Below are 22,516 nucleotides of genomic sequence, written 5' to 3'. Positions count from 1 at the left end.
TACATTTCGTCAAACCCTCTTCCTTACCTTCGTCCCATCTGTTCTTCACAGCCCATCGCCCACCCAGGGCAGCATTCACCCCTGCAGAGGCGAGACGCAGCTGAAGAGACGTCGGCCACACTCGGGCATCGACACCGAGGCTCCTCCCCATACCGTCCCTCCCCCTACCCCCAACCCCGCACCCCCGCGGGATAGACTGCAGCCGCCGCGTGGTGTAATGTCCCAATCCCGCGAGGCCCTCGCCATGGACGCCTCCGGCACAACCTTCGGCAAGAAGAAGGGCTTCCTCGTCAGCCGGTGTACGGCAACCTTCCTCCTGCTCGCCGTCCTCCTCTGCATCACCGCCACTGGCCTCCTCGTCTACCACTTCGCTCCATGCACCCGCGTCCCTGCGGGCGCTAGCACTCTCGCCGACTCCTCTACGGAGGAGGGTGACTACCCCTTAGGGGGCCTGGAGGGAGGCGCTGGCGGGAGGCTGAGCCCTCACGCCGGCGACTCCCTCGGCTCCGGTCGGACGCCCAAGAGGCTTGACGTCCGTCTCCCGAGGAGCGTACTGCCACACCGCTACGACCTGAGACTCGTGCCACTGGGTTTGGCGTCGGCCGCCGCCAACTTCTCCTTCCACGGCGAGGTGCGGATCCTTGTGAATGTGACTATGCCGACGAGGAACGTGACGCTGCACGTAGGCAACGACATGAAGGTGGACGAGGCTTACTCTGCCGTCGATAGGGTGCCGAGGCTGGGCGAGAGGATGAAGAGAGTGACCGTGGTGCGCCACGAGACGGACGTCGAGAGGAATTTCCACGTGGTGCACCTAGCGGAGAATCTGGAGGCAGGGAGACAGTACGAGGTGCACTTGAAGTTCTCGGGGATACTCAACGACCTCCTGCAAGGGTTCTATAGGAGCTCTTACACGGAGAACAATAGGACGAGGTTTGTTTTTTTGGAGGGATTTTTGGTATTTCCTCCCTTATTTATCTGCGGGGAATTCCGCAGGTATTATTCGAAGGACATCGCCGTCGACAAATTTGTACCGTTGACTAAGTTGAGGCTTGAAGTAGATTTGCTATGATATTCCAAAGGAGGAAACGAAACAAATTACTAGCTTAAAATTATTTTTGCGATTAATCACTACCGATGAAGTCGCTGCTTAAAACATTTCTGAGGAAACACTCCAAGTGAAAGAAGAAATAGCTTTGGGACTTTTAACCTAAAGACTAAGTAAATAATATCATATCAGTGAAAAATAGTATAAAAACAATTCATCATCTATTAATGTTGGGAATATTTCGATGTAGCTGCTGAAAATGTTTCTTGAAATATGTTAATAATCGTTCTCTTAAATATGCCCCATTAATGACATCGATTAATGCGGAAGAAACCCTCCCGGCGTTCCCTCATTGTTCCTCAAATTAATTAAATTTCATCGGTGGACACTTCAAAGGGTTTGCCAACTAGACTGAAATTACGAACGTACAATTTATTCATGTTCAAATTATATCAAAAAGGGCTAAAGAGTAACATTTTTATTGGCTCTGAAAGTTCTTTCCTCGTGTCAGAGACAGAATCACCGTGTGGATATTGTTTAAATATCCTTCCTGGTCTTTGAAAGATTCCGAATTTAATTACATCTTACTATTTTGTTACTGAAATCTCCAGCTTGATCAAGAGTGACTTCCAAAGGCCTAAATTTTTATTTTTTATGAAACTTTCATCTCTGGAAATGTTTTTTTCTTACCTCAGCCACCTTTATACGTATAAAATATCAATTGTGCCAATTTTATTCTCATTGGAACGAGCTGCATACTTTTCCACTGTTTATAGCACTAACATCCGCTGTTCCTCATGCTTGAAATATTTCAGGTGGATCGCTACGACGCAGTTTCAGCCCACTGATGCCCGGAGAGCATTCCCCTGCTTTGACGAGCCAGCGCTCAAGGCGAGGTTCAAGATCAGCATAGCAAGACCACACGGAATGTCTGCCATTTCCAATATGCCAAAAATTCAAGGGGTTACCGAACCTGTGTTAGTGGTGAAACTCCTTTGTCTTTCCACCCCTTAGAATGAAGTGGTGTCCAACCTTTACATGCTCCTGGTCACATTAAGTGTCCTCAAAAACATTGCCTATGCCAATTGGAGACAGAGGCGTGAGCCTCAACGACCGATTATTTATTTCTCCGTGAGTGGCGAAACATGAAATTTTATAAATTCCCCGTGGTTCTCCGGATATCCACGTAAATAGAGACTCACCCAACATTTCGGTGGTTTCCCTGGAGGACGACAGTGACAAAAGTTCTTTCAATTTATTTCTATCACTCCGTTTAATTTTCCTGAAAGAGCGATTTTCCCCACTCTGATGAAGACAGCACTCGAGGCGTTTCTCAGGAAAAATTATTTCCGTGGCCATACTTGGGCAAGTCCACAGAGAATAACTTGTGACTGAACCTGTAAAACTACTCAAGTAATATTCCGCCAAAATGCGTGAATTGTTCCACCCGCTCCAGTTTGCTCCGCCTACTTTGTTGTTTCACTGAGCCTTCTTGAGAATCCCAATACTTTTGTCCTCTTATGAATGATATTTGTGCCACATTTCATACTAAGGTCCTGTAAAGCACTCAAAAATGACTAAAATCTCATGGTTGAATTTTCCTTGACCCTTGGCAAACTTGTCAGAATTACCTTACTACGATTTTTTCCTGCCTGCTCCAGCCCTTACCATGCTTCCCTTTAAATTTCCTTAACATATTATTTCAAATGCACTGGAAACAATCAACAATATCCTCATTTCCCTGGCCATCCCAATTCTTCCTATGCCACCCTTGTTTGTTCCAACAATCAAGGGTGGCATTGGCCATCTGATTCATGTACAGGCTTTGAACAGGATGACTATCCTTTTAGTCTTTTCCTATAGTTAAACTAATATGGTTAGGCAAGGAGCGTTTGCATTAATTTTACCCACTCCACTCCTTGGAACACCTCCTCAAGATCTACAAAGCACACATAGATATAAAGGTTGTATTCTATATTCCTTTCTTTGAAATCTTATTAATGCAATGTGGATGCATGGTTGGTGTGCCTACATTATTCGGAGAGGATAAATCAATCTAATGTTTTACAACCCATGAAACACAGAATTCTGCCTTTAGCAGTATGCTAGAACATGTGTGGAATATTACCAACTCCTACTGCCTTATGTGCCTTGATTCATCTAGTGATCTTTCTGCCTCACTTGCTAGTATGTACTACTTGACCCATGCTATCTTAATTCCCGACCCTTTCTATGTGTATAGTGGTTGTCTGTTTGCCATACTTCATGTATTCTTTCCACCTTCCCTGAATCTTTTTCAATTCCACTAATAACTTTCATGCCTCATATCATTATGACCTTATGGTCTCAATTTTGCCCAAATAATATGGTTTATCTATCTATCATATGGTTAGTATAGCTTTCTCATTGTTACATGCTGAAAATGTCCATACCTTATTTCATTGTTTACTTTTTTACTTATAACATAGTTTACATTGTATTATTTATTTTATTTATCGACTTAATTGGGCAAGGTTGAGGCTAATAGTCCCTTCTTCCACCTAACCCTACATTCCAGACATTATTTTCCAGACAGTCACATACAACCAAGCCCTAGAACACGCGACCTTTGGGTTGGTAGGTGAGGACGTTAACCCGCCGCCACTGAGGCCGGCATATTACATGCATACAAATGTCTACTTTTCTCACTCTCAGGAATTTCAATACTTCTTCACATTGCCCTTTCTCAAAATCATTTGGTTTCATTTACAGAAATGATTGATATTAAGCAAGTATAAACAACATAGATCTTGCTAGGATTGATTCCAGCTTTTAATATATTTTATCAGAGTTGTATTGTGAACTATGATAGTCATGGCAATTAAATTGCAAAACTTTTAACAGAAATTGATACAGTGACACCTAGTTTAAAATTTGTAAATTTAAATGTTGGGTTTAATTTAGAAATACCTAAATATTCAGCACTTCAAAGCAATAGACCCTTTTTATCAGATGGAAAAGAGGGGATTACAGAGGGATTTTAGTGCTTTAGGGTCTATGAGAGAGTTGACTTTTTCCTTGACACCCTCCCTGGTTCTGCAAATTTCCTTGTGATACCTATTGATTACCAACCTGTCAAGCATAGTGTATACATGTAAGGTAGCTAACAAGTTTAGCAATAACTTAATCATCTTCCTCTTTCCTCCCCCTGTAAAATAAAACATCCATCACTGTCATCGAGGTGCATGCATGAATGTATTTGATTGGTGTTAGAATTGAGAATGAAGCTTAACTCGATATATCACTTTGGGTTAAGTTGTGTTATGTGAATTTAGATGTGATTATGGAAATATCAATAAATTTACGAGGTATTCAAGTGAAGATCTGACTTAAAAGTTGCTGGATACGAGTTACATTATCTGTAGCATAAGCTTCCATTTTATTTATGAATGGTGATGTGCTATGATGATTTGATTTTTTTAAATACATGACTGGAGTGGTGCAATTGATTAAGTGCACATATATGATTCAATGATGTGAGTTTCTGGTTCAAGCTCTTTCCTTCCTTTTATGCCATTATTCAGCCAGTCCCTTAGAAACTTATAAGGATTTGAAATTGCTGGCACCATCACCTAGTGCATTGAAATAGACCATCAGCTATATAGCATTACTGTCAAAGTATTATCATCACATTAATACTGTACTTTACGTAATTTATTTCATGAAAATATTTTACAGTAGACTAAAAACCTTTTTTGAAGGATATTCTGATGATTAGTTCTGAATTTTTCAGAGTGGACATGCCTGGATGGATTTGGGATCATTTCATGGAATCAGTGCCAATGTCAACATATCTTGTTGCTTTTGTTGTGTGTGATTTTGAAAGACGGGCAAATGGATCATTTTCTGTATGGGCTCGTCGAGAGGCTATCAACCAGGCAGATTACAGTCTTCATGTTGGTCCAGCCATTTTAAATCACTTTGAACAGTATTTTGGGGTGACATACCCTCTCCCCAAAGTTGATATGGTTGCTCTACCTGACTTTGCAGCTGGAGCAATGGAAAACTGGGGACTAATCACCTACAGGTAATTTCTATTCTTAGGGGTCCCAGTGCTACAGGTGACTGCTATACTTAATCGCATGGCTGACACCAAATTGCATGAACTTTGGTGGGAAGATTATTTCAACGTCATTTTTAAACATCTTCTCCCTCTTTCTAATTTTTTATCATAAATAGTACATTTTAGTCCTAATAATTAAAAATCCATTGAATGTGTCTTGCACTCAATTGTACCTAGGCATTAAATGAATCCATATTGGGGATAAGGTCTTGAGGAAAAAAACATTTTTAGTTTTAAATGAATGACAGTGCATCTAAACGCAACTAATTGTATACAATTCTTTAAAGTACTTATTTAGTGTAAACTTGTTCAGACAAAAAACTAAAGCATAGTTGAATGTGAAATCTAATGTCATTGACTAAGGCCTAATGAAGAATGAATGATTTGAGAGTACTTCTTTCCTTGCCTGTGTTATTAGGTGAGGATACAGTAAAATCTTTCAGAATGGTAACAATAAATTCTGCATACTGATGTTTGTTTGAGAAGGAGGAGCTACATACTGCTTGAGATAGCATTTTAAATAGATGTGTTCATTTGACGAAATTCTAGAATTTGGAAATGCTTCAAACTGAGGGTAAAGAAACTACATAGATGAAGACAAACATGGATGCATATCCTGAATTGAGCAAAGCTATCAGTAATTGAAAGTTCAGGAAAAAAATAATACACATAAAAAACCTTTTTGAAATTAATTTCAACATTGCTTCAAATGTAAATAATGGGTATTATTACACATATTAATTAAGTTAAAACGACTGAATTATTAATGGTTTTACATGCCCAACAGTGAGTATCAGGTTGCTTGTATAGAGAGTATTTCAGCATGGTCATTTGCTGTCATTCATGAAGTGAGGGCCATTGGGAAAGTAGTACCCAAATAAAAACAAGGTTTGTATAAAAAGTATCGGGAAAGGTTTTGGAAATGGTTTATTTTAGATATTACTGCAATCAAAGTTCTTCACAGGACATCCCTTGCGCATCAACACACTTTTGCCAGTGGCTTTTCCTCGACTTGAAGGCTCCCTGGTAGGCAGATTTTGGAAGGTCCTTTAGGGTACGTGTGCAAGCTTCTTTGACTGCACTTGGGTCCCATGGTGGTGACCCTTGAGAGAGGATTTCACTTTTGGGAGTAGGGAGTAGTCTGCTGGTGCCAAGTCAGGACTGTCCAAAATGTCGGGGTCCTCTCCAATGCCTTGCAGGTCTTCACTAGCAGATACTCGACTCTCCTTTCAGTCGTCCATCAAGACCTTCGGTATGAGTTTAGCACAGATCTTTTGGATCGTCCGATTTCGGTGACGATTTTGTGAACTGTCATCTTATCAATGCCAGTGCAATCTGCGATCATGGGCACACTAAACCAATGGTCTGAATTCAGCACTTCATGCACGCATTGCACATTGTTGTCGATTCTTGATGTCAACGGCCATCCAGCATAGGGTTCGTCCTCCACACCCTCTCAGCCATCTTTGAAGAGTTTTTGCCTCTTAAAAACTGCGGCTTGTGACATGCTTTCATCCTTGAACACTTGGTGAATCATGTCCAACATCTCCGTATCCGATTTCCCTGGTGCAAAACAAAATTTGGACGCACCGCTGCTCAATCGTTTGCTGCATTTTCCACTTGCACTGAGTCACTCGACAGGCTCCACTAGATTAGCAGGTGCTTTCAGGTGCATGTTGAAGGTCAAACCTCCCACCACCAAGCCTGTGCGGTGTGATGTAGAGACACGTCTGAAAAAAATTGTTCCTGATATTTTTTATCCAAAAAATCTAATCTATAATTTCTTGAGAACATTTTTTATTTTTTAATTAAAAACCTGTGACTACTTCTTTTTGTAGCCACCATACAAAGTAATATATTTGTCATAACTTGTGATGAATTATTGTATTCCAACTTCATATTCCTCTGCTGTTTACCCATAAAGAAAATTAGTCACCTCTTCATTCAGTTTTTAATACCTTTGGGACACACCTCGCACGAGTTTTCCCACACTTTAGATGGTCTTTGGCAATTTAATGAATAATTGCACATGAAACATCTGGTAGCTGTTCACTGACTTCATCAAGCATAATACATTGATCATTCTTTATGAGTTCGTCAGCTAAACTCTGCTGGTCATCCATAATGACAGACAAGCACCTAGAGTATTCATCCTCATAGTAGTTCTTCATCCCTAAGTTGGAATTTTAACATAAATGCCAAACAGATAACTCATCAACTACATTGTCTTTATAAACCTCCTTTAATTTTTGTGAATATTGCGTAGTCACACATTTCTTGTGTTGGGAACTCTGATCTCACATTTCTTGTGTTGAGAACCTTATCTTCACAGGTAATGGCATTTTCAAATTTATTAAACAATTAATAACACTCCAAAAAACAACAAAACAATGAAAGCATTATGGAACTCCACAAACAATGAGCAGATAAACAATTGAAGGTTCTTGAGATTGCATGGCAGTTACCTGGATCACAAGTTCTCCATATAGAGCAAACAGGTACTAGATTTCCAGATAACCCTTGTATTTCCATATAACCCTTGTATTTCTGGCATATCCTCAGGAAAAACTGTTATTAGATAAGTCCTGTCCACCGATGTGGTATTTTGCCATTAATTAATCAGCAAAAATTTGAATAAAGTTATGCTAATTGAGTTTCAGCATAAAAAACCTAATCACGTGCACTACCTACCTATTTTAAAAATAACAACAGGCAATGACATCAACAAAATATGGTGACTATCCATTAAAAATCCCACTTGTACATATGCAAATGATCCATATTATCCCCTTGAGATATTTCTGAACCCATATAGTTACATTGTCAATTTTAAATCAAATGTAATTATTCAAGCTTATTTTGGAAAATAACTGATTTCCTAACAGTATTTTCTCATATAATTTGGATGGCTACATACCTCTCCTATCACATTCATTTAGCAATAAATGCTAATATATACCTGATTAGTAATGGGAAATTTCTGCATAAGTAGCCAACTTCATTGGATAACACATTTCCATCTTTATGAGTATTGATGTATGCAACAGTGTTGTCTAATATAATTTGGTTGGCTCTTCCATCACATTTATTTACCAAGAAACGCAATATGTAACTGATTAGTAACAGGAGGTTTCTGTATAATTATTCAAATTTAGAGGATAGCATACTTCCATTTTTATGATCAATGGCAATAGGAAAGAGTGCCAGATTTTACCTAATGACATAAATGACAAACATTTCATACATGAGTGGTGTATTAATTAGTAGTTGAGTGCATATTTAATGAGATTCATAATGAAATCACTAATTCATTATATATATATATGTATATGTATATATATATATATATATATATATATATATATATATATATATATATATATATATATATGTGTATATATATATATATGTATATGTATACATATATACATATATATATATATATATATATATATGTATATGTATATATATATATGTATATGTATATATATATATATATACATATATATATATATACATATATACATACATATATATATATATATATATATATATATATATATATATATATATATATATATATATATATATATATATATATATATATATATATATATATATATATTATCTGTTGTAATATCATGCAATGAGATTTCCAGCAGGTGACTTAATTCAATGTATTATCTCCTCAGGGAAACAGCTATGCTTTACCAGAGGGGAGTCTCTACAAATAGTAACAAACAAAGAGTGGCAACAGTTGTGTCACATGAAATTGCTCATCAATGGTTTGGAAATCTTGTAACGCCATCATGGTGGACAGATTTATGGCTGAATGAAGGATTTGCTAGTTATGTGGAATATCTTGGTGTTGAAGCAGTAAGTAGAATCAAATAATTAATAAATAGAAATATTTTGTTTCACTTTTATCGCAAAGAAATCAGTTTTTAATAAGGATTTATCATAGTTGGTAGTTATGTTACTCTTCTAATTGGAAAAATTTTCTATAGCATTAGATTTAGACTTTACAGAAAAGTATGTACCATATTTCCTGGCCTATATAAGATGCACCAGTGCATAAGACATTCCGTGGTTTTTCAGGCTGGAATTTATGAAAAGTACTTGGATCAGACAGAAAAGGTCAAAGTATTTTGATGTTGACACTCAATATGAAGAAAATTGAACATACATTAAAAAAATAAGCAGCTTCACATTTGTCAACATTGGTTCCACATAGAATTGCAAAAATTCGACATCACTGGACTAAAATGCCTTTAATTTGCCTTTTTCTGTATTCAGAAGTGTAAGTCACAAATTCAAGTTCTAATGTGCATCTAAAGTAATACTGTGCGACCATATTCTATCTAAAGATCCCATGAGGCTATTACCAATTTAACTTTTTTGGCACCCATTAGTTTCTGTCATTATTTTAATACTATCAAAATTTTCTTATAGTTCTTATAGTAATTTTCTATTCCTTTACGAAACTATCATACTAATTGAGGTCGGAACCCTGTAGACCACAAGTTAATCAGGAGAGATACAATGTATGTATGTATTAGCATAGGGGCAACATCCCCATTAGTCCTTTGTGTATTAAGTTTTACAGTAGTTCCACAAGTGAGATGTAACAAAACGCACCACAGTGTCCGTATACATCTACAGTTTATTGGATAATTTTTCAGGAAGTACTTTCAATGATATATTTAAAGTTTGTAGTTACCTCTTACTCAAAACAATGGTATCATGAAAATTTTCAATAAAGGTAACCATTTTGTATGCCTTATGTGCAAAAAAAATTAATAATTAGTATTTTTCCAGCCAATCCGCTTGTGCTTATAGGTCAAATTAATGCTCATGTACCCCCAGCCTCTAAGACAGGCTGATTTTAGGGCACACTTTGGAGTAAAAAAAGTGTCTTGTTGGCCAAGAAATATGCAGTTGCAATATATATGCAATTATTGTTATATGCCAAGCGGAGCCTTGTTCCCCCCATAATTCTTAGGTAATGAAATATGCTAAAATTCTCTTGCAATAATTTTTTTCCTGCATTATACCTAATCCTTCTCCTAGGATTATCTTTGCCATTCCTATTATATATAATTTATTATAAATTTTTACCTACTGAATAACATATTATAATGTTTGGACGGTAAATACATTTCAAGGTTTAGCTACATACATTCTCTGCATATATCATTTTTTATCTCTACCCGCATTATTTCATCACATATCCATTTTTAAAATAGCTATCATAAATCCACTTTTTAGTTATAAAATTTTAATTCTCTATAATTGGGAAGTGGTTAAAAATTATAAATTATGTTTGGAAATGTATTCACTTCTTCCAATATCACAGATAATTAATAAAGTTTCGTAAATGCAACATTAATGTATTTGATGAATTTATTTTGATTGTTGTTCTCAAATCATTATTAATTAGCTGGATTGTTATAATTATCTTTGCATTTTGGTTCCTATTTTGCGATTCATTCTGCAAAAGAATGGCTATTTCTAAAATATAATAAGATGGCATTACCAAAAGATTATTACCATCCTATCAAGGAATATCAGAAAAAAATACATTATTTTGTTCAAGATTTAGTGTTGTATTTAAAATACAGCAAACAAATATATGACTACGAATGCCTGTGACATTGTATGTATGGTATTTTGTTGCAACGTCATGTTCCATTAAAGCCCCCAAAACTCTGAGCATAAGACAATGCATCAGTAGTGTAGCTGGCTGAAGCTCTTGGTCAGACCTCATGAAATCCAGATTCAAATCCCAGTAAAGGTTAATGATTTTTACGCTCTAAAATTGTTGCTTTTAAAAATATATGTCATTCAAATTTTCAATTTTGTCCCATTTGGTGATAACCACTGCTACCTTTTTACAGTAAAAATTTATGTTTGTTTTATTATTAAATTAGTTAAACTTATAATTAGGTTTAATATTCTATTCCAAAAATTTCAATATTCCTTAAATAAAATATTAAATATAAATTAAATTAATAGGTTGAGCCTTCTTGGAAAATAACTGAACAATTTGTCGTTGATGAACTTCAAAATGTTTTTGCTTTGGATGCCTTGGAATCATCTCATCCCATATCAGTTGAAGTGGGGCACCCTGACGAAATTAATGAAATATTTGACAGAATATCTTATGGAAAAGGTGAGTTGATGAAGATTATTGAAAATAAAAATATTTACTAAAGCTCAAGTCCATGATTAAATACTTTACAATAAAAATGTGAGATACTTAATTACTTAATTGACATAAATATGCATATTATGGAAATAGTAAATGCTACCAAAATGTTAATAAGCCAATTCTGACAACTAATTAGCATCACAGATTATACGGTAATTTAATTGCACTGCTGCAGACCTTTCTCCTTGAAAGTTGGATATTGTTGTAACATAAAGAATCAAATTTAATACATGAGATATTAGATTAATACGTGGAAAATATGCAGGTAAACAGTTTTAGTAGTTTTAATTCTATATCTTTAAATGAGAAAATCATATATTTTTCTCTTATGCCTATGTTTTAAAATATTTTTTTCATTCTTAGGATGATACATAAATATATTTAATAATTTTGTAATTTCAGGAGCATCCATAATTCGAATGATGGATCATTTCCTCACCACTGATGTCTTCAAACGAGGATTAACAAGTTATCTTAAAAGCAGGTGCGGAGTATTATGTATGAGGGTACAATTATTCACCTTCATCGCATTGAATCAAAAGAGAATAAATTCCAACTTGGTATATAAATACCTAGCTAACACACCTCCATACATTGGTTTCTGCTTTGTTATTTATGCTTTTGAAAATGACCACTTATTTTATTAATCAATAATGGGATTATTACTAATATTTTTTAAACTTTGTCCAAATTTTTTGCAAATTATAGAGAATAGAATTAGTAGGATATTATATGGTTGTAATCAATCATATATACTCATAATACAACCATTAATATTTACTGTAATCAGTATACTATTTCTGATGTATTACTTACTATATTTGATATACTAAAGCATAATTAAAAAGGCGAACATTTTTGACTAGTTATTAGAACATTATGAACAATACTAGTACAATGACTAATGATATTTTCATCATAAGTTTTTTTAAGTAACAAGGCCTCTGCTCTAAATTAGCATGTTTTTCTTATTCCACCTTCACATGCTACACAATATCCTACTCTTGGTTAACTGTGGCAAGTCAGGGCGTACCAGAGTGCAACACAAAATGATCTTTGGGATGCATTAACGGCTCAGGCGCATCAAGATGGCGCTTTGGAAAAAAATGTAAGCGTAAAGTTAATAATGGACACATGGACACTTCAAATGGGATTCCCAGTCGTGACAGTGAAACGAGATTATGAAAAGGCAACAGCCAAACTGACACAGGTAAGGAATAACTACTCATATTCATTATTCCCACCAAAAAGTTTGAATATTTTAAATGTTGTCATTTTTAAATATTAAAGCATTGATAAAAAAATGGAGCAAGAAATTGTCTCATAATATCACCACTAGCAAAGTTAGACATTTATTACTGCCTAACTAATGCATTACAGAAAAATATTCTTACTAGGTAGATACTTATTTAAAATAAAAAATTACTTCATTTGTATTTATTTTTCGTGTCCAAGAACCAATATAATTGTTAATTTAATGATTTGTTTTTAATACTTTGCAAACAATCGTAAAAAATTCCAATTGTGAGTGATCATCAGGTAATAACTCAGTTACATTCACAATTTTTATCTCAATGAAATGTCTGCTCAAACAGTGATGGGCTTGAAATAGCATTACAGTACTTATCCATTAGATGAGACAGCATTTGCAGATACCTGACCATATGGTTGTACCTTTAGAAATAAGTACTAAATCTACCATCACATGGGATGTACTTTTGTCCCACAAAATATGCATAAAAATGGGGTGCATCTAACATGTTGGCAAAAAAATTATTAGTTGAAATTTCAGTCTATCTAAAAGCACTGGTTTATATTAACATATACATATTTCAGTATTCTACTGCATTTTGTCCTTTTGCTGGGTGGTTTCTAATAATCATTTCCATTATTTTTCTTTTCTGTAATATTAATTAGTTACATTATATATTTTATGCTTCACTACTGAAAGAGGGAGCATTCCATTAAATTAAGAGTTCAGATCCTCTGGTATTTCAAGGTTACACTTCACCTAATGTGTGTATATATGCTCACAATTCAACAATGCGCTGTAACCAATCTGTAATTTATCCACTATATATGTAGAGGATGCTGGCTGGCCCAGAGCATTCTGATTCCCTGTTCCTTGGCGGTAAGGAGGAATTACCCTTTTCCACATAATTCCTGGAAGCAACATGAACATTTAATGCACTTTAACATTTAAACTTGGATTTTGGTAGATTTTTCTAGAACATCATCATTGTTCTGTGATATTTTGTATTGAGATTTTGCTCTCAATAATAGATGCCTCCTTGTGGCTGGGAGTGGGCAGGTGCTTTGACACTGGTATAAGTCCACTAAGCAGTGCTAAACACTAAGCTAACTTCCTCACTTGTTTTGCTTTCTGTCCAATTCACTTTTCCCATTCTTCAGATACCAACATTTCAAAAGTCTCCAATCCATGCCCATACTTGCTTCAATTACCATATTTCCACGCCATATAACTCCATATTTTTTTAAGAAGCCTTATCTTAACAATCTTTCTCAATGTCCCTGTCATGATTTCCCTCCTCCTTGAGAAAGCTTCTTTGTTTGACTCAATCCTTCCTCTTACATCCTGACTACTTTGGCTATTTTGATCCAAAGTAATTCTGAGGTCGGTAAACTTTTCCACCTGCTATAGCTCTGAACTCCCACATTTATTTTACCTTTCCTCTTTCTGGGAAACCCCAGGACCTTTGTTTTGTTTACATTTATTCTCATTCCATATTTTTAAGTCAATGAAGCGATTCAGGTTAACAGATCATATTTTTTTATTTCAATCTATGAGTGTCTTTTGCATAAGAAGCAATATACTTCTGGCAGAAACTATTTTTTTAATAAGGCAGAGGACAAATGGGCTTCTATTTTAAATTTGGAGGAAGGCTATTTCATTGGTACTTCTTGCTTAAAGAAATATTCTCTAGAGATGAATTTTTTCTTTTTTCATTTATAGTATTATTATTAGTTCTAACTACGACCTGAGTAACTAACTAAAACAAATGCATTAAGCATTGATTTTCAAATATTATTAGTATTAATTTGAGACTAAATAGTATTTAATATAAGTAAAAATAATATCTTCCATCAATAATTTCTAATATTGAGTAGTTATATGAACTATTAAGCTTACAATTGGATATATGTGGTTAATTAAATCAATGTATGATGCTACATGTTTACATATAGCTGGGTTTTTTAAATGAAGTGGGCAAACCTTCTTCTTTAAAGATGCAATAACAAATGATATATTCTTTCCCTTAACTAATATCATTTATCTGTTTAAAAAATTAAAGGAACGGTTTCTGCTCCGAAAACAAGGAGCTGGAAAATTTGTTAAAAGAACTAATCCCAGTGAGGGTCAAGAAAATGAAAAGGACAATGATAAATACCTGTGGTGGATTCCAATAACTTTTACATCACAGGATGAAATTAACTTTGAATCTACTCGACCCCAACATTGGATGAAAATGGAGCGCTCAATAACTTTAACATCAGGACTTCCCCCTGCTTACCACTGGGTTATTTTTAACATCCAAGAAACAGGTAGTTATATTCAAGATAGTTTATTCTCAATAAATTCTTGACTTTCAGTGAAACAAAAATGTTGCATTCATAGAAAAATATTTATTGATACTCATGCTCATCAAGTACTTATTACCTGCAGCATTATTTGTCTCATGTTCTTCTAACTTACACCAATAGAGACAAAGATAGTGCACATATGTCTTTGAGAGACCTTTGAGTAGTGCCTAATGGTTTAGGGATAGTAATTAGGTTGTCTAAATTCCAAGAGATTATTTTGCTGATATATTGAATTTTTGACGCATTGTTTCAATGATGTTGAGTAATGTTTTCCAACATTACCAAGAATTTACTACCTTGGGTATTCTTTTATATCACGATAATTGTATGTCTGCTTGTAGAATGCTTCCAGGGTTTCCTATAGTGGTTATTGCATGTCACAAAAAAATAAATATTCATATTGCAGAATGAATCGAATGATTATATTTCTAATGATGCATTTAGTTAAAATTGTTTTTCTTTTTTAACTAACCCAGTGATTGTATTTTAAGAGACATACATTTTGATATGATTTTGAAACATTTCAGGAGAAATAATTTGTATCTTAATGGCAGAGGCTACATACTAAATAAATAACATATTTCACATTTTATTTTTCTGCTATTTTATTTCAGGATTTTATCGTGTTAACTATGACCCTACCAACTGGAAAATGTTAATAGCTCAGCTTGAAAGTGATCATTTCACTGACCTAAACTCAGTTAACCGGGCCCAACTATTGGATGATGCCCTTAATCTTGCTAGGGCAGGGCTTTTAGATTATGGCACAGCATTAAGTGTCACTCGTTACCTCTCACAAGAAACAGAATACCTACCTTGGAAAGCAGCATTTTCTGCTCTTGGGTATATTGACTCAATGTTGGTGAGAACAGGAGGATTTGAAAAGTTCAAGGTATGAGAGTATGTGGGATATTCGATTTTTTAGAATAAATTATTACTCATACAAAAACTTTTGAGAGAGTAATGAGGAATTTAAATTTTCAGAGCTATATGCTTAGTCTTATTGATAACATCTACAAGCAAACTGGTTTCACTGATTCTCCAAGAGATGAGCAGTTGACTGTTTATAAAAGAGTAAGTGTATTGGGATGGGCTTGCTCATTGGGTCATGAGGACTGTGTTCAAAACTGCATCAAGCAATACAATAATTGGCGAAGGCTGGAAAATCCAGACAGGAACAATGAGTGAGTCTTTCAATACTATTCTTGCAGTGGTTTAGAAAATTAGCTAAACAAAAAAAAATTGAAAATTGTGAAAATATTTCATCGAATTTTTCAACAGAATTTCACCAAATTTGAAAAATGTGATTTACTGCACTGCAATCAGACATGGTAGCCAGGCAGAATGGGATTTTGCCTGGGAACGATATCGAGCCACAAATGTTGGCTCTGAAAAAGATCTACTTCTTGCTGCACTTGGTTGCAGCCGAGAAACATGGATTTTGGGCAGGTAAGGATTTTAATTTTTTCTCTCTTAAGAGATGAATGAAATGGGATTTATTTCATAATGATATGGCATTTGCTTTAAAATGACACAGGCAACACACACTTTAAGAATTCCATAGCATTCTTGTTAAGGACTATCAGTTTTGCTCCGAGATCATCATCAGGTACCATGTATTCAAAAAGGTAAAATCTTGCTTTATGCAGTCTCCCATAATCAAGGAAGGGTAACCTCAGTGGGGTACGATAGCTGTTGGACTAGATGATGCTGTGTTGTTTGGTTTTACAGTTGGATTTGAAGGCAGGGGATAAACAGTGGTGAAGGGAGCAGGAAAATAAGGCATCATGAATTAGATTAGAATTGGATGGGAGAAGGAATTTGTTCATTTGAATTTTTGGGGCATTATAGATCCTATCCCAAAACATAAAAATTCCTTATTGGAATATTTTGGTTTTAAAAATTCCACCTATTTTTATGGGGAAAAGAAGATTTTATTGATGAACATAAGAACTCCTACAATTTGTCATAAAACATGCACTCTATTTCCAAGTATTTCATTCTTCTACATGGATGAAAAATAACTATGATTCAAATAAGGTTTGTTAATGTTATTGATTCTCTGTTTACTGATTTTGTTTGACAATGTTATGGTCAGACACACCCTTTGTGTGTCAAGCGTAATTGCTTAAATTCATGCAAAAATTGCCAGGGCATTTTATGGAAAAATACATAATTTATGAAATTTTGGGAAAACATTATTTTTATACACTTTTAAATTCATAATTATCAGAAAGTTAATAAAGCTTGTGTAATGAGATACACAAAAGAGAATAAAGCATAAAAATAATTATTATTTTGCTGTTATTTACCTTTATAGCCATCAAGAAAAGAGTCATCCAGAGCAACACTGGCATTTTCGGGAAAACTTGTCAGTATCACTCATAGCAACTTTAACACTTAAAGGGTTAAGAAGAGCTAATTTTGTTAAATTGTCTTTGTGAAAATAATAGGCTGATCTGATAACAACTTCTTAATAGGGATTAATTCAACTTCATAACAATGCCGATGAAATCATAAGCAGTGAATATGTTTTAATTGGTTACTCTTTCCCAGCCTAAGGAATAGTGTTAACAAATCTGCATTAGGCAACTTTGCATGGTTTAGAATGTTCCTGCAAATTAATATGACATAAGTCTTGATTAGAGACTTCATTCACATGTGACTTTACATTGAGTCAATATTTGACTTAACACATATGATATGGGACTCAGTCACGAAAATGATAATTTGAAGACAATATAGTCAACTTGTAATACAAAAAAGAAAATGTTATAACAATTTTTACTTTTAGAGAGGTGAAAATCCATGCTTATTTAATTAGGTACTTACAGTTAATTTTAATTAATACTACATATTTAATGTGCTTCCTCCTTGTAAGAGTAAGATTTAAAAAAATGTTAATAGCATTTAATGATGGTGTATTTTTTGTAGATACCTTGAATGGTCAGTGACAGAGAACTCTGGCATCCGTAAACAAGATGCAGCTAGAGTGTTTGCTGCGGTTTCAAGCAATGTGATGGGACAACCACTAGCATTCAATTTTCTCAGGGAAAAATGGGATAGAGTGAAAGAATAGTAAGCAAAATTTTTATTCATTTTCTTGTTCTCATTACGCTAATGTGGTCCAAAAACTACCAGTCATATTTAAACATGCAGATTTTATACAGCTTAGTGATAAGTATTTAAATTCTCTTTTTATGTGCGGTTTTTATACCTAAGTCATAATTCCATAATAATAAAGTAGTTTCAGAGACTTTCATGGTAAATAGCTGCATTATTTAAAAAATGATAAACTTGATAAAAATGGTGACATAACTAACTTAAGGCACTAATAAAAATAGTATAAAATTAATACAAGATAATTAAATTTAAGCTAATTGGTGTTTTCATTTAATTTATAGCCCAAGATGACAAAACCATAACTGTGCAATCAACTTTATCATGATTTTCTTTTCAGCTTGGGCTCCTCATTATTTACAATCAACAATATTGTTCGAAGTTCTACGAAACGCATGAATACCGCATTTGAGTTAGCAGATGTAAGTATTATAAAATCTGTGGGTGGCTTTTTCCATATGAAAATTAATAAAGGTTGATATTAATTCATATATAACTGACAAGGCACTCAAGGATATGGCAGAAGAGGAGATGTGAAAATAGATTTAAGGGATTGGATTAGGTATGTGAAACTTGATGCTGTTAGTATATGTATTGTTTAAGGGATAAACTTGTTCCCTGGCTCTATTCTCTTTGGTATCCATCTCAATTATTTTCATCCATAATTCACTTTGCAAACATAGCTAAGGTAAGGGATCAATATTTGATTTCACTTCAGATATAAAACTGACAACCAAATAATTTCAATTTTTTCACTCTTAAAAAATAGGATTCAATAATGATTTAGGAAAATAAGATTTTTCCTCTGAGGGAGGGAATATATTATTTCCTCTCTTCACCCCTAAGCTAGGTCTTAGAGCATTGCAGTAACAGTTACTATGGCAAACAAAACAAGCATAACGAGGAAGACTCCCCTCTGAAAATTCTCTGAACAATGAATTAAATGTTTCTATACCAGATACAATATTATGGACATATGTCAAAAAAGGCACCCGACAAGATAAAGATGGCAGTATCCCCTTAAAACCTTCTCACCTATTATACTATGCATCTAATTTTAGGAAATTTTCACAAAAATAGATTGTTAAAATATGTCATTTTACATTTCGTACCAAAGAATGATTTTATTGAGTTGACTGAAAATAATCTCACTATGTTATCTACATTTACATTGTACCCCGCAAACCTCTGCAAGGGCATGTGGCAGGGGTATTAGGTCACCACCCATAAAAAAATGAAACTACATGCAAAACCCACAAATTCATAACAACTTACACACACAAAATTGTATACATTCATGCAAAACTTGTACAACACATGCAGATACAGAGTTCAAACGGCTTTGATTGAGTAGGACCAATGCATTTGATGTATTAGACAGAACCCATGTGTAATTGATTCTAGGGATAGCCTCAGGTTATTCTTATGTATGCACATTTCACCAAAAATATTTGAACATACTAATCCAACAGACCTTATTCAGCAAAGGTGCAATTCCTAGGCAATGATAAAAAGATGTAATGTTAATGCTCAAACTTACCTCGACTTGCTACACACTTCCATTCTACTTGTCATACATATACTTCATGGAATGGATCAATTTTTCTACCAATAAGATGGCATTAAGGCAGATTACCACAAATAGAGGTGAGTATATTTAGATGCAAACTTTCTAAGACACTGGTTAGGACAAAGAGGTGCAGTTTAGTTCCCTGTGCATTTTTCTAATAAACACCTGCAGACTTTATTTATGGGGAAATTCAAAATATGTTATGCATCATGGTGTGGTCCTTAAAGAAGAAAATTTTAGTGTAGAAATTCAGAAAGTGTACTTTAGTCAACATTGTCCAAGCAGTAGTTCACCATACTGATGTGCAAGTCTAGATGTTAAAGGCCATCACTCCAAGTAACTCCTGCAATTTTAGAGGCCTAAGCTAACTCAAGATGTCAGAATTAATTTAATATTAAAATATTATTTCTAATTTTTCTTTTCCTTAAATGTTTATCCATTTTTGGTTGACTCTCTATATTGCCCACAAGTATTACCTTTGGGCTGCTCTTTTGAGAAAGAGCCAAAGCTGTAAATAACATCACACATGGTAAAAATAGATTCTAATACCTTCCCATATAAATTGTGTGTTTTAATGCTGTGAAATTATCAGAAGTGCCAAGAGGCATTCAATGTACAAGAACTGCTCTAAGATTTTAATACCTGCCCCCTCCCTCAGTCAGCATCTAGAGCACATGCCTTATCTGATTTTTTCTCAACATTCATGCATGTTATGCTTTCTTGTCAGAAGGAATAAATAGCAACCAGAGTGTTTACAGATGATACCCATTAGGACTAAGCTATAAGAGCACAGTAGAATGCAATAAATGAAGTTTGACCTTCACCCTTTGCCAAATGTTGTTACAGCTTGTCTTGCTCATGGAGACTGTTTGTTATTAAGCTTCCAAACATAGTCATTCCACTGAAATTGGAATTTAAGCATAAATAAATCATTATTACTATAATGAGACATGAAATCATCAAGAAATTTTATTGTTTTCATTGATATTCAGGTTGCATCAGAATTCCATTTTTCAAGTCCCCAGTTTTATTATGTTCCCCAGTTCCCACAGTGTTCCCCGGTTACCCAATATCCGTGGCAATGAATAGTATTCTCATAATAATAAAAATTTTCTAAAATTTGGTGAGGAATCAAGTATACCAAAGGCAGTGTTTTCTACCAAATTGTTAATAATGCACATGAAACTTTTTAATTGTAATGTGTAGACTTCTAAGAAAATGATTGAATAGGTATCCTCTAGTATCAAAAATAAGCCTGAATAGATAAATGGAATCTATACAAGCATTATTATTTTTTGAATGATGTCATTTAAGTTAGGTGTAGCATGGACTAAATCTGAGCAGTAGATTCATATTAAAATGCTTATTACGAGAAATGTCTCAATATTTAGTAATCCTGGAGGATTAAATGAAGAATTATCTCATTAGCTTTCAAATATCAAACTGAAATCACCACTTTTTTGTGTAGCCTAAAACCTTTGACCAAAGATTGTATAATAGGCTATATTTTACCTTTTTCTTTTAGCTCAAAAAGTTTGCTGCTGATCATCGAAGAGACCTGGGAACAGCAACTAGAGCTGTTGAACAAGCACTGGAAAAAGCTGAAGCTAATGTTGAATGGATGAAAACTCATTACCAAGTAATCATTGAGTGGTTATCAAATGCTACAAACATAAATTCCTTGAATAGCTAATACCAAATGCAAAGTGAACTTAAATCTCATTTTAAAATAAATGAGAAATGTGCTAATTGTATCTGAGCCATAATACCTCATCAAATCTGTGCAATTACAAGTTATTCAAATATTTGATGAATTGATTCAAATTTTCAAAATGCAAACAGTTGGGCTCAAACTTTTGGTAAGCAAGAAGGTAAAAACGAGTTGCACAACTGGACTTTGGGTCACAAATCATATTCAAGAGAAAGTTATTCAAAGTTTCAGACACCAAAGAGTATTTATTTTAACATTATGTACGTATTAAGCTCCATTTGGTTTCTTTTACGACTAAATATATTCAAAATTTTATACTTTTATAGGTGCCTTTAACCAAATACACGTTTATGTAAACGTTAAAAGTTTTGTGATATGCCTTTAAATATGATTTAAAATCAAAAAATTACTCACATTCACTTTTTCTGATGGAATTACAGAATTTAGCATATTTAAATAATATTTTGTTGAAAATATGCTATACATTCCTTTATTTAATGTAATTACTTGAAAATCATGAAATATTCAAATTATAATTCACTTTGGGGGTCAAAGATTTTTCCCTTTTTGGAGTACTTGCCTGTATTCAATTATGCCACTGTAGAAGTATTGATGATCGAAAGAAATTTTTATTTGAAAATAATTTGATAAGTGTGTACCTAACACTTTCCATGCACGTGAAAAGTTTATCCCTGAAAATCTTATATTTTGGAAATACGAGCAGCCATCCATAGTTAACTTGAACACTGCTTTTGTGATGCTTAGGTATATCTCTTTCTTAACTCAGTCCTCTAAAACTTGTTATGATTATTATACTTCTTATGAATTTAAATTTGTATTAAGATATTATCAACATTTGAGAAGGTTTAAGATTTTTATAACTGCCCTCCAAATTTTTTATTCATATTAAATGAATTCATCCATAATAACAAAATCGAAAATCAGTTAAACAAATAAACAAAATAATGTGAAAACATTCTGTATTTTAAAGAGATCCATACTGCTCATAAGTTGTCTTATTTTGTGACCAATGGAATCTAATTTTTTTTATTGAGTATGTGTATTTATTTTTTTATTTCAATAAGTATTAATAGTTATTTGCTTTGGAGTCATTCCTTAAAAATAATTTGCTGTTGGGATCCATCACAATT

The 22,516-nt window shown here is 34.2% G+C and overlaps 1 protein-coding gene across 1 annotated transcript; it reads left to right on the top strand.

Moving 5' to 3' along the window:
* Window positions 1-217: 217 nt before the first annotated feature.
* On the top strand, window positions 218-21,700 carry superdeath (Suppressor of ER stress-induced death). Its single transcript, XM_071587812.1, has 14 exons — window positions 218-933; window positions 1,864-2,025; window positions 4,821-5,114; window positions 8,843-9,026; window positions 11,166-11,322; window positions 11,764-11,845; window positions 12,388-12,571; window positions 14,676-14,925; window positions 15,579-15,856; window positions 15,949-16,148; window positions 16,246-16,413; window positions 17,899-18,042; window positions 18,425-18,506; window positions 21,180-21,700. The coding sequence occupies exons 1-14, from the start codon at window positions 218-220 to the stop codon at window positions 21,345-21,347; spliced, it is 3,069 nt and encodes a 1,022-aa protein (XP_071443913.1). The 3' UTR covers window positions 21,348-21,700.
* Window positions 21,701-22,516: the final 816 nt, after the last annotated feature.

The sequence above is a fragment of the Hetaerina americana genome, unplaced genomic scaffold, assembly GCF_022747635.1.
Source record: "Hetaerina americana unplaced genomic scaffold, ioHetAmer1.1.p SCAF_3, whole genome shotgun sequence".
NCBI lineage: Eukaryota > Metazoa > Arthropoda > Insecta > Odonata > Calopterygidae > Hetaerina > Hetaerina americana.
Note: the sequence above shows the minus strand (reverse complement) of the source record. Positions and strands in the feature narration are given on the sequence as shown.